The 14,598-nt window shown below is 32.9% G+C and overlaps 1 protein-coding gene across 2 annotated transcripts in view; it reads left to right on the forward strand.

Annotated features, from left to right (window-relative positions):
• Window positions 1-14,598, forward strand: part of LOC126821843 (regulator of G-protein signaling 7) — a 104,545-nt gene that overhangs the window by 45,864 nt on the left and 44,083 nt on the right. For both annotated transcript variants that reach the window (XM_050550360.1, XM_050550359.1), the window contains exon 3: window positions 10,416-10,466. In XM_050550360.1, coding sequence (XP_050406317.1) covers window positions 10,416-10,466 — 51 coding nt within the window. The remainder of the gene's footprint in view (window positions 1-10,415; window positions 10,467-14,598) is intronic.

The following is a 14,598-nucleotide window of genomic DNA, read 5'->3' on the forward strand; positions in this document are numbered from 1 at the left end:
AATGTGGTCATATATTGCAGTCGCCCCTGTCCATCGTCCACAATTTCTTGTGAACACTCTACGATCATCTGATTGATTTGAAATTGTTATATATGTTGTTTACATTAGTGAGATGAATTGATTTCAGTAATTTCTTCTGGAGTTATGGCTCTTGTTTTACTGAGTTGCACCTTGTGAGCGCTCTAACGACAAAGGTTATCATCTGATCTGTATGAAATTTATATGCATCATTTAAGGTAGTAAGACGAAGGATCCTGTTGAATTTCAGCAATTTCTGTTAATTGCATCTAGAGTTATGGCCCTTGTGTCACATTGTTTGTGTTATCCAATGTGTATGAGATTTATATACATCATTTAAATTAATGAAACGAAGAAGCCTATTTAATTTCAGTTAATTAATTAGTTATGGCCCTTGTTTCATTTTGTTGAACCTTGTGAACGCTCTAACAAAAGTTATCATCCGATCTGTATGAAATTTATATGCAATTTATATGCATCATTTAAAATAGTAAAAGGCCTGTGTTACTTCCAGAGTTGAGGCCTTTGTTTCAGTTTGTAGAACCTTGTGAACCCTCAAACAGCGAAAATTATAATCTGATCTGTACGAAATATGTGAAACCTTGTCGAACGCTCAGACGATTTAGCTGCCGTGGGCGTATGTTTCGTTGCCTGGCAACCTATCTTTCATTTTGTGACATTAATAATAGTCTGTGACAAGTATTTAGTGGTTGGTTTATTTGAAGTGGTATGGTTATGTACTAGATCCGATGAAACATAGACAGCTAAGATTTTACAAATTGTTTGAGAGAAGATAAAAACCCTTGATACTTTCTGTACTTTCTTCTGTGTTCAGATTACATATTTATCTGAAGCAAATGGATTTGGATCAAAATTGTGTTCGCAATTTCAGTATTAGCATTCAGTGTGCATATACAACAAATTGGTTGGTTAGGCTTCAATTGTGAGTCAACATATAAACCATCAGAATTGGTATCTGAAGTTAAATTCTGTTCGTATCCCAATGTGAACACAACATTAGAAGTTATGTGAAATACAATACAACCATACAGCCATGCTTTATAATATACCGGTATCCTTTTCTCTTGTTTACTTCCTATAAAATTGGGTTGCTACACTCTACTGGTACATAAAGATAAGATGTTCTGTGCTGCTAATTGCTACAAGATTGCCGTGGGCTACACAGAAGCTTTTTATAAATCACGACTTGAATTATAAGCATATGTACAGGTGTTTCCAGCCTTCTCTTTTAAAACAAGCCCAAAATAGATGTAAGATTTAGAAGTCTGCCTACAATAATAGGTTATTAAATAGGCTCTTCACCAACACATTCTCAACTCAACCTTGACATTCTAATAACATCATTTTGCACTTTCTTTCTATTTTTAATAGTTATTAAATACTCTGAGCTTTTAAAGATGGACCTTTCTTAATATGTAAAATAAATTAATGCTTGCAATGTTGCATCACTGAACAATAATTTTTATATGCCCACATTTTCATGTGGACGTATATTGTCATCGGCCCTGTTCGTCCGTCCACAATTTGTTTGTGGACACTCTACAGGTCACAATTCTTATCCGATTTTGACGAAACTTAAAATATAGGTTTATCTACAAAATCTTGACTCCTTTCGATATTGGCACTTATCGAATCAAAACTTCATGGATTATGGCCCCTGATTCTACGAAAAATCACGTTTTAGCTTGTGGACACAATATTTGTGCATATTGAATGGTAACTTTGTTTTTAGCTTGTGATCCCTCTGGAGGTCACAATTATTATCCGATTTAAAAAACTGTTCGAATGTATCTCCGTTACACCATAATGAAGGTTGAGTTCAAATTTTGTGAAAATCGAATAAAAATTGCAGGACAAATAGCCACTCTGCATACGCAAATAGTGTAAAAATATGGTATATCAATGTTGTGGACACACTAGAGTTCACAATTTTGATGAAACTTGAAATACATGTTTATGACCCAAAGATCTTGGTTCCTTTCGATATTCACGCATATCGGATCGTAACTTCCCGAATTATGGCCCTTGATTGTACGAAAAATTGCGTTTTTAGCTTGTGGTTCCTCTAGAGGTAACAATTTTTATCCGATTTCAAAAACCGTTTCAATATATGACCATTACACCCTAATTATGGTTGAGTTCGAATTTCGTGAAAATTGGACCAAACTGCCGGACAAAATGGCCGCCCCTTGTACAAAAATAGTGCAAATATATGGTATATCATCAAGGTTGTGGACTCTCTAGAGGACATAATTTTGATCCGATTTTTATGAAACTTGAAATACATGTTTATAACCCAAAGATCTTGGTTCTTTTCGACATTCATGCATATCAGATCTTAACTTCATGAATTATGACCTTTGATTGTATGAAAAATAGCATTTTTAGCTTGTGGTCCCTCTAGAGGTCACAATTTTTGTCTGATTTAAAAAAAACCCATTTGATTTGAATATATCACCATTACACCCTAATGGAGGTTGAGTGCAAATTTCGTGAAAATAGGTCCAAAACTGCCACAATTTTGATCCGATTTTAATAAAACTATAAATTTATGTTCATATCACAAAGATTTTGGTTCCTTTCGATCATTGCACATATCCGAACGTAACTTCCTGGATTATGGCCCCAGATTTTTCGAAAAATTTCATTTTTAAATGCCCACATGGAAATGTGGACGTATATTGCCGTCGCCTCTCCAAAAGTTATTATCCAATTGTTTTGAAATTGATATATGTGGTTTACATTAGTGAGATGAAGAAGCCAATTTAATTTCTGTTCATTACGTCCAGAGTTATGGACCTTGTTTCACTTTGTTGGACCTTGTGAATGTTATTACGCAAAAAGTTATCATCCAAAATTTATATGCATTATTTAAATTAGTGAAACGAAAGAGCCTATTGAATTTCAGCAGTTTCCGTTTATTATGTCTAGAGTTATGGCCCTTGTTTCACTTTAATGAACCTTGTGACCCTCTAACACTAAAAGTTATCATCCAGTTCTTTGTGAAATTTATATGCATTATTTAAATTTGTGAAACGAGGAAGCCTATTTAATTTCAGCAATTTCTAGCAATTACTTCTAGAGGTATGGTCCATGTTTCACTTTGTTGCACCTTGTGAACGCTCTAACATCAAAAGTTATCTGCCGATCTGTATGAAATTTACATGTGTCATTAAAAGGACAATATTGGTGCCAGTCATTATCACATATGTGATAGAGCTGGTTAAAAACATTCCAAATATAATTTTAACACAGAGATCATTGCTACGATATCTGAGTAATACAGGTTTCCTGAATCGGAAGTGACAGAGGAAAACACGAGTCATCTCTCTATATAACTGACTGATGTGACGAGTGAAAACGGATATACAGGCGAATTTCTGCTCACTAATAATTCCTTCAAATACCAAAAGTTGTTGTGTGAGATTGTGAGGGGATATCTGACAATTCATAAAAAGAATTGACTGCCACTAGAGAAGTGAACACGAAAGAAAAACAGAAAAAGTCTGTGCATTACCATGTTTTTATAAGGTATAGAATGAATATAAACAAGGGAATGTACAGACTATTTCTATTTTTTTTGTGTTCTCTTATCTAATGACATTCAATTACTTTACTGAATTGTCAGGTATCCTCTTACAGTCCCAGATAACAACTTTTGGTCTTCGAAGGAATTATTAGTGAGCAGAATTTCGGCCGTGTATCTGTTATCACTCGTCACATCAGTTAGTTATATAGAGAGATGACTCGTGTTTTCCTTTGGCAATCGTCACTTCCGATTTAGGGAACCTGTATTACTCAACTATCGTAGCAATGATCTCTGTGTTAAAATTATATTTGGAATGTGTTTAACCAGCTCTGTCACGCCGAAAGTTATCATCTGATCTTTGAGAAATTTATATGCATTATTTAAATTAGTGAAAGCACGAAGCGTATTGAATTTTCAGCAATTTACAATAATTATTTCTAGAGTTATGGCCCTTGTTTCACTTTGTTCAACCTTGCTAATGCTCGATTGATGAAAGTTATCATCCAATATGTATGAAATTTATATGCATCATTTAAATTTGTGAAACAGAGGTCTATTGAATTTCAGCAATTTCCGTCAATAATTTCTAGAGTTATGACCCTTGTTTTACTTTGTGAACCTTGTGAATGTTTGAATGACAATAAGTGATCATCCGATTTGTATGAAATTTATATGCATTATTTAAATTAGTAAAACGAAAAAGTCTGTCAAATTTCAACAATGTCTGTAGGCTACTTCCAGTGTTGAGGCCCTTGTTTCAGGTTGTAGAACCTTGTGAACCCTCAACCGACAAAAAATATAATCTGATCTGTATGGAACTGTCTTGTAAAGGCCCTCATTTACCTACAAAGAAATAAATGATTTAGCTGCTGTGGGCACATGTTTCGGTGCCTGGCAACCTATAGTAGCTCATGGACCCGATAGAAGTCACAATTTGTATTCAATTTTAAAAAACCTTTAAATATATCAAATTTCGTAAAAATCTGACTCAAATTGCCGGAACAAAATGGCACCTCCATGTTCGCAAATAGTGTAAAAGTATGTAATACCAAGGTTGTGGACACTCTACAAGTCACAATTTCTATCCGATTTTGATGAAACTTCAAATGTATGATTATAATCCAAAGATCTTGTGCATATCGGACCGTAATTCCCTGGATTATGGCCTCTGATTGTACAAAAAATCACGTTTTTAGCTAGTGGACCCTCTAGAGGTCACAATTTTAAATGAAGGTTGAGTTCGAAAATTGGACCAAAACTGCTTGACAAAATGGCCGCTCTTTGTATGCAAATAGTAATAAAGTACGTAATACTAAGGTTGTGGACTCTGTAGAAGTTACAATTTTTATCCGATTTTTATGAAACTTAAAATATATCTTTATATCCGAAGTATCTCAGTCCATTTCGATATTCGCACATTTCAGACCATAACTTCCTGGATTATTGCCCCTGATTGTGCAAAAAATCTCTCTCTTTTTTTTAGCTTGTTCTCTATCCATTTCTTGCAAAAAGTGGGCGAATCTTGCCTGGCAACCGCTGGTTTATTTTAGAATCATATTCGAACATGTAATTCTTAAATGTCAAAAAGATAAAATTTGCTTAAACATACTAAAATTGTTGGTGGATCATCAACAGCATTTACAGTCTGCACCGAACCCAAAATTATAACATCGTTTGATTGCTATTTCATACGTCTTATTTAAATTTCAACAGGTGTTTTGCATGTAGCAGGACATGCTTACTCTTTACAGAAAACCTGATATCCTTAATTTCTTATTTAAGAAGTTCATAGCTAACATTCTTTTTATACACCCACATTGAAATGTGGTCATATATTGTTGTCGCCCCAGTCCATCCGTCCGGCGTGCACAAAGGCGATTGATTTTCAGCGATTTTTGATAATTACTGCCGGAGTTATGGACCTTGATCACTTCAAAATATCTTGTGGACACTCTAGAGGTCAAATTTAATATCCGATTGACTTCAAATTTATACACAGTGTTTAAGGCCATAAGACAAAGAAGCCTATTGATTTTCAGCTATTTCCGATAATTACTGCCAGAGTTATGGCCCTTGATAACTTTGAAAAATCTTGTGGACGCTCTGGAGGCTAAAGTTGATATCCGATTGACTCTAAATTTATACACAGTGTTTAAGGTCATGAGACAAAGAAGCCTATTGATTTTCAGCGATTTCTTATAATTACTGCCAGAGTTAAGGCCCTTGATCACTTTGAAAAATCTTGTGGACGCTCTGGAGGCTAAAGTTAATATCCGATTGACTTTAAATTTATACACAGTGTTTAAGGTCTTGAGACGAACAAGTATATTTTTAATGAATCTTTATGACTTGAACAGCTAATTCCTTGATGTTAAAAGTTTCGTATACTAAACGTTAGCATGGGGCAGAACTTTATAAAAACCAAACAAATTCTAATGGTTTTCTGATAATTACTTAATGAGTTGTTACTCTTAATCAGATTTTAATGTATTATAAAATAAATGTTTCAGTATTGAAAAAAGTAAAAATATGCGACAACTCTTGTTAACTGCCCAGACGATGTTGCTGCTGTGGGCGTATGTTTCGTTGCCTGCCAACCTATCTTTGTATTTTAAATTATGTAATTCTCATGCGTAAAATTATGCTTCCAAAGAATCAAAGCAGGGTAGTCTGTGCATGTCCAAAACATGAGGCATGTTCATTAGTATATAATACAGGTTGTTTTGACTATACAGTAGAATCTATCACTTCCGACATCGTACAGGATCAATACAATATGTCGGATTATACAGCATGACGGAATACTCAATTGTCTCAATACAGGAAGTATTATTTTAATGCACCTTCGAATACCCAGAACTTAAAAAAATTATAAACCTTTCTGTACATTCAAAATTTTATTACTTAAAATCATTACGTTTTTACTTCGGGTACATACAAACCACTCGTGCGTCATTCTGTTGATGTCTTCAAATTTAGAGTTGGAGTAAAATCGTTTCTTATATCACGATATTTATATGGATCAAAAGTGATAGGTTAGTTGCTGAAACGACGAGTATTGAAGTAAGAAGTGGTACCGCCATCACTAGCCATTTTGTAATTTAGTACACAAGATATGATTGGAGTGACAAATAAGATGTATGTTTCAGCCAATGAAAAAATTGATTAGTAGGGATCACAGTACGATAGTGCCTGCCTATTATAATATGGTTTCTTATATTTTTTTTTAGGAGTTTTTAACAAGATTTTTTTATTTTCAAAAGGTAATTTGTGTTGTATGGTGCTGCACTAATACAAGGACAGCGTACATAGTTACGTTGAGTTGCCATACAAGATGGCGACAGCGCAAAGGATTATGGTTAATTCCTGTCTACATAGAACCATCTATTGAATACTTAACGGTTATGTGGAACGTGGAACTTTCTCAAAATCTGCTATAATTTGCTACTTAACATCCAATGTCAAATCCGTACGAGCACACTTTGCAGGACGATTACACATTATGAACACAATATTATAATGATAGTTATTCTTTATCTCGGCAATTTATATATAATGTTGCAGTATTTGACGTAAGAAACTCAAATGAAATACTACAAGAGATTATAAAATTATCAAGGTAATCAACAAAGAAGGACACATGTTGTAAGCTCACTGATTATTGATGGGTGATTGCTTGTCGGTCAACACCCACTGATTAAAGGCCAGATTATCCTATGTTAATTCAACACAAATCGTGAGATGGGACTGCTGATTGATGTCGTAATTCGAAATATTCAGAGTATGGACTTCTCAAAACTTTTTTGGTTGAAGTAATATAAAAATAAATCAGGACATGAAAATGATGACAGATTTCACAGAATGCAGTAGTATTCAGATGTCGGAAGTGACGGAGTCCACTGTATATTATGTAGATATGATGAAGTCTGTTATACTGTGCCAAGGGGATTATGAGTCATATTCTACCAATATTTAACCATAGATACCATCAATAAGTTACTGATCCACTCATCTAACATGTCTCAATTAATTCAACTTCCATTAATCAAGTATCTGTTAGATATTTCAACTGACAGTATCATCTCCTAACTTCATATTTCACATCTGAGTAATTAAATATATTGGGTGTTAAAAGGCAATTCCTCTCCAATAAAATAGCACACATTACAATATTTGGATATAATTAATTTACTGAAGATCTTGATGTTTAAAAAGACTTTACTTTTAATTCAAAAGCTTTCCTGTTGTTGGTTGAAAGGCTAATATAGAAATAAACAGAGACAAGTAGTCTAATAGAAAAGCATATTTGTAAAATTATTATTTAAATAAATCAATCTGAACAGAAGTAATGGCCATCTTAAGTTCTCATTACTTTCTGTCGATTTAATGCATCTGTCTTGTTTTTCTCCAAGATCATTAGCCGGTGCCTGAATGATATGTATTTTATATCCATGAACAAAAGATGGCATCAAACTTACATTTCTTGTTTCAGTTGTTTAGATTATTAATTGAAGAACTAAAGAACACATTCAAGTCCTTATTTTTTGTTAAATTTAAATAAAGAAAGTAATGATTGGCTGCATGGTGCATTGAGACATCAAGTTTTTGAAATAAATCTCTAAACAGAGGATAATAAAATAAACTGTATTTGAAAGAAAAAAAAAAATACATGAACAAAATGTATTTTTAGATTGTTGGATGTTGGGCTAATTCCAATTATTCAGATTATGACTAGGAAGCCTGAAGATAAACCATTGTTTAGATATGTTGTAAACTGTCAGCCGAATGAATATATGTTTACGTTATATGATGCTAAAATGACCTGGTAAATTTTGTCTCTGTTTATTTTAATGGAGAAGTTGGTTGGTTATTGAGATGAGAATGATGAATGTTAGTGTTGTATCAATATCAATCAAGGTGATTAGAGTATTTGTATCTAATGATTGTAATGAGAACGCAAACAAACTACAGGCCTATAGATGGTTTCGAGTTGCCATGAGCTAGAGGAGAAAACGCTAGATAACTCCAGCTTCAAGTAGCCACACTTTGCGTTAAGCACAATGTTATATTGATCAGTTAGTAAAAAGGCAGTAGCCGTGCTTACCATAATAGATAAAGACCGCTATTGTCAAGTAGCTTAGTATTTCATTTACTGACTACAGTGTTATATAATTAATAAAATGGCTGCTAATTTATATGGCTAACAAATGAATCGTATCCTTACAGCAGGAACTTTGATTAGCGTGATTAACGTGAAAATAATTACTGGTTACGCACATGTACTGCTTCTGATTGCAATTTTCCTTCGGAGAAAATTTTCCAATTTTGTATGTAGTACACGGATATCATTAAAAGCATATTTTCATAGAATTTCTCTGGTGTAGTAAATTGATTTTGCTGATAGAGCTGTTTTGTAAAGAAATAAATAATAATTTAATGCATTATTAGAAATCTCAACATGGCTACAGAATTACAACAAGCAACCCAAGTATGGCAATAACGAAATGGTACAAAAATCAATCATATTTTCTGAATATATTCAATTCATTATGTTTTTTTACATTTCAATAAATTATAAATATGCCATATATGTTAGCCTATTGCGATTCTGGAAATGAAAATGTTACAGGTGAATTATTATTAATGACATCTTGCTTATGGATTTGGTATTGTTAATGCACACTTCATTAATAATCATTCAGTGTAGTGATCATGTCCAATATGACAAATTAATATACCAAATGAATAATATGGCAAGTGAATAAAATAGATACATGTATCATACAACTATTCACAGAAAACAGAACGAATAAAACTAGGATAGGATACAGTGCAATATCATGGTTAATGACAAAACCCTTTACAATGACAAAATGGAAAAAAATTGAAGGTGTATCAGTTTAACCAAGCTCATCATTTTAAAGATAGCCACACAAAGCATTAAAATATGTCCACACAGCAGCTATGTTTCGATAAAAGGATTGCCATAGCCGCTTATCGGAAAGAAAACTCAGATGTTGACCAAATTTGATAAGGATCCTTTATTCCTTCAGGAAATCTGATGATTATAGTATTTACAAGCTTTTCCAAATGCATAATATTCTTTTGGAACAGAAAGTTCTAAAATGCTGAAAATTAACAGAGTTCATTCCCTCCGATCCCAAGACTTCACACCAAATGTGAAAATCAATAGGGTTAATCCTCAGTCTGAAAAAAACAATAGGGTTCTACTTTTTCCTGTCACAGAACTAATGCTGCATACAAATTTAGAAACAAAATGCATTTAAAACTATAAAGTGTAGCCTCATTCATGTGTACCAACAATGTTTTCGGAACAGAAGGTCACATAATGCTGAAAATAAATGGGGTTTTCCCACTCATGATCCCTTATGCTTGACTCCAAAAGTTCACTAAAACAGTAGCCTTAATTTCATTCATAATTCCTGAATACTGTAAATCTATAGGGTAAATACGCTCATGCTTAATAACCAATTTTGACAAAAATCCTTTATAAACTATAGCTATGGTTTTTGGAAGAATATCAATATGTTTTGTCTTCTCATGGCACCAATGCTATGCACAATTTTTGAAAAAAATCCATTCAAAACTGTTGTCTCTATCTCATTCACAGTGTTTTCAGAAAGTAAAGTGTAACTCTACAACAGAAGATTTCTGAATGCCGAATTACAGTAGGGTCCCCCACCTTTTAAAATGGGAGGTCCATCTGTGTGTCCATTACAATTTATTAGACACATAACTCTGCTTTTACGGTAATTGAAGTAGAATGTTCAAACTTGATGTCAATATTCATTCTGTGAAGGTGTTATATTTTAATATATATTTTCAGGTCAAGATTTGATAACCTGGATGATGAGGAATTTGGATGTTGAAGATCAAGGTAAATGCTTTTATGTAAATTACAATTATTTACAAGGTTATTTAATGAATAATTCTCAAATGATGTCTTGAAATTCTTTTAGAGATTAGAAGAAGAGATATATGCCTAGTAACATCAAAATAACTTTTTAGACAATGTAAATAAATATCATAAAAATTTTGTATATAATCAAGAATTTGTATACACTCATATTTATGAGTAGGCAGGTGGCCCCTCAAACCAGTGAAGATAGACAAACTCCTAGTAGGTTGATAAGTTAATTTATTAGTAAACGTTTCGGACTAATGGCAGGTCACGCCCAGTTTTTGCATTTAGCACCTGAAGGCCACAATTCTGAATGGATCATCTTGGAACTTGGTATACTTATTCCTTATACCCTAATTATGGCAACTAATATTTAGTCTGTAAATTTGACAAAACAAACCCAATAGCCTTCTTTGTCTCTTGTCATATTACATTCATTGTCTTGATTTTATATTTCATTCTCTTCCTTTTAAAAGTACCATATCAATCAAACAGGAATGTGGATGTATATAGGAGCGTTAGCGATGCTCTCGTTTTAACACGGATTATGCAACAGCTAAATCTGCCTATTGCAGGCGTTTCTTTAGGCCTTAAATGTTATATAAACTATTAATTAGACATTTATTAACATGACATGACCATAATCAAGTCTCTGTGCCATTGGATAAGTCTGATTTTAAGTAGATTAAAAAGGTTTAACCTTTTAATGATTTAATCTAAAAATCGTGAAGCGAGGCTAAGCTTCAACAATCAGTACGGTGGTTACAATCCGTGCACACATCTTGTCAAACCTTCAAATTTAAGGCTAATATCTTCGCTCAGAATAAAAAATTTAAATGAAATTTTCAATATATTCATTTTGCATTACCTATTTTTGAACTTTTATAGCAAGAAAGGCCATCTCTTTATCTAAATCTTATATAATGTATTTTTAAGTCATATTTTTAAAATATAATTCTAAAAAGAAGCCTTAAAACACATCGAAGCCTTGTTAAAGAATGATCCCATTAATCCTATATTTCACTAAAAAGCAATGTTGAACTTTTTTCCGGCGTTATTATTAATTTAAGTGTTAGAATGATTTCTATGATTGCATAATAGTAATTTGAGAATCTATTAAGCAATAGATATAGAAATAATTATGTTTTGACTTTCTTAGAAAATATGCAACTATGACTTTAATTGAATGCATATATATATAAATGTCTACAGTGCTCCTGTTAATACAATCTGAAAGTATTCTGCTATGTGCAGTTAAGATTACATAATGTTGAAAATGAACAATTGAAAATAAATGTAGGAAGTAAGGTTTGAAAATAAATGTAAAAAATAAGCATTTAAAAACAATCCAATGCCTCAATCCCAAAATCAATAGATGATACTTATTACTTACTTTATATAGCATTTGGCAATCAAATTGCTTATCGATACACAGCTAAGCTGAAAATGCTCATCACTGAACTTAGTCAAGGTATTGATGTAGTGAAAATATACATCAAGTTTTATCACTCTGATTCTCAACCAATCAAATTGTTTATCTCTGCTGAGCCTTAGAGGAAAATAATCATCAACACGGTTAGTCAAGACCAGTGATGGGATTTCGCCCGTATATTCCGGACATGTCCGACGCTATTTTCCAAACGTCCTAAATTGTCTGACCAGGAATATGCCCAATCGTACATCAAGACATGGTGAATAATATTCAAATTTCCAAAATTAATATAGTGTACTGAGTGTATAACTAACACTCGTTGATAATAGGATGGATTGATTAGGTAATTAAATGATCGACGTGTTTATCGTGTTATACCGTCTATACACCCACCTACCTTAATTGTCGGACAATTCATCAATCCAATCCTGAACAGAAGTCATTCCTTCTCCTTTGTCGGACTATATATCAATCCATTAAGAGTGATTATAATCTTAATCTTTTTGATTAACCCATGATTTCTCCATTGTCGAACATTTCAATCTCCATGATGTTGGCAGACAACATGTAGGAATTAGTTATATATGTCACATATCCTAATAGTATATAACACCCCAAATCAATATACATTGTATCCGATAACTTGTTTGTGATATTTCTTTGGTGCAAGCCAAAGTTAAATAAAACTATGTCACACACACGCATGGCGGTTATAGTACAATATCTGAAATGAAAGTAAAATCTTGCGAGACACTTGAAATTAAGAGATGTAAATGTGCCGAATCTCATACGTGTGATGCAGGAGAAAAGACTCTATTTTGATTGCATATTCTCGGATTTATGATCATATTTTGAATGGGGTTTATGTTTTTAAATAAATAAATAAACACACTAAGAAATGTTGACGAATATTCGATTGGAATAATGTAAGTAGTTAATTGTTTTAGACGATAGCGCATGCTAGGGTCGAATGCGATTATTTAGCAGTTGGTGTCACTCGCTCGTTGTGGTAGAGCAATGTTTACTGCCAATTAAATTTTGGGATGTCATTGTTTTACCTTCCATATATAAGTCAAAACGGAGTATAAGACGAATGCCGGACTTCTGCTGAAATATATATTGACTTATGACCCAAAAAATATGGTAATTTTGGAGGAATTTGGAACAGGTACGGATCGGCAGCAGTCTAATTTTGTAGGAATATTATTGACATTAATTTGAATACCATACGGGAATTAAACATGAAAAATAACAAGGTGCACCTATCTTTTATTACGTATGAATTTTAATATTTTGTTGACACATGATTCTTAATTGTGGATTAAAAACACCTGCTTAAATACCGATAAGAGTTATGCTCCTTTATTTTCGGGAAAAAATTGTCCCAACAAGAAAAATTTGACATTCCATCACTGGTCAAGACATTTGCCAAATATACGCCAAGTTTCGAAGTCTTGATCAATCAAATTGCTTATCACTCTGCTTAAGCAAAGCAGAAATTTGCTTTTTACCAAACTTAGTCAAGATATTGATGGTTTGAAACTCTACACTGAGTTTATTACTCACACTCAATAAGAAGCAAATTTATCATGTCCCAAAGCATCGACACCTAGACCAAGTTGGAACATTTTAACTCAATTGTGATCGAAATACAGATGCATTTTATTAGTCCCCTGGTTTCTTCAAAAGGTGAACATAACACTGATTTGCTTATGAATTCTCAGTTTTGTTTAATGACAGTTTATATGCATAAATATGCTCAAATTCTTGAATGAGGAACAGTTAGATTGTTGACTACAACCGTAACAGACAAATTCTATAGTCTGGAGGGAAAGCAATCCCTTTTCTGTCATATAGGGAAGGAAAATGCTGACATGTTGGATTTCCCCAACATCGGATGACGGAATTTGAAAATTTACATTAAAATCATGTTTGTCGACAAGAAAAGCTCTATAACTGACACATTACAAGGTATATCCAATGTATTTATAGTAACTTTATGAATTTTTCAGTATTTTGTGGAGCAGCCATATTGGAATTCTGTCATATTTGATCACTGAAAGTGAAAAAATAGTTTATTCGTGTTTGGCAACCCCGAAAATTCTGTTGAAATTTACAGAAAAATGTGCTGATCCCCGACTGAAACATTAGTGATCGATCAGATTTTTAAAAAAAAAAATGACTTTTCCAGCTGAATTCACATAAGAATCACCATGGCACATTTTTATTTAGCAAAGTATATTGTTTTGTTATTGTCACATCCATAATGATAGCTTAGTTTGTATATGTATCAAAAATTCATCAATGGTTGATTCATTTGAACATAGTGGTCAATTGAATAGGATATCTAGTGGGTTTCATGGAACCTGGATATTCTCAAACTTTCCATGACTGGATATACACCAAATATGACGTTTAACAAATTGTTCGGCTAATCATCATTCATCAATTTGTTGCAGAGTTATTGCATTTGTCACCGAAACCATGTAAAATAATTTGTTATCAGAGTTAAACTGATACATATAGTTCTTACTTAGTGATAAAAAATTGTCTATCACAGGATACCTTATCCAGTTATATTCTGATATATATAGAGTGTGTGAATTGCTTTTGTTTGGATTAGTCTGATAATACTATGGGGGTTAACAATTGGAACTATGGAGCTTATTGGCTAAT

The sequence above is a fragment of the Patella vulgata genome, chromosome 5 (genome assembly GCF_932274485.2).
Source record: "Patella vulgata chromosome 5, xgPatVulg1.2, whole genome shotgun sequence".
NCBI classification, from domain to species: Eukaryota; Metazoa; Mollusca; class Gastropoda; family Patellidae; genus Patella; species Patella vulgata.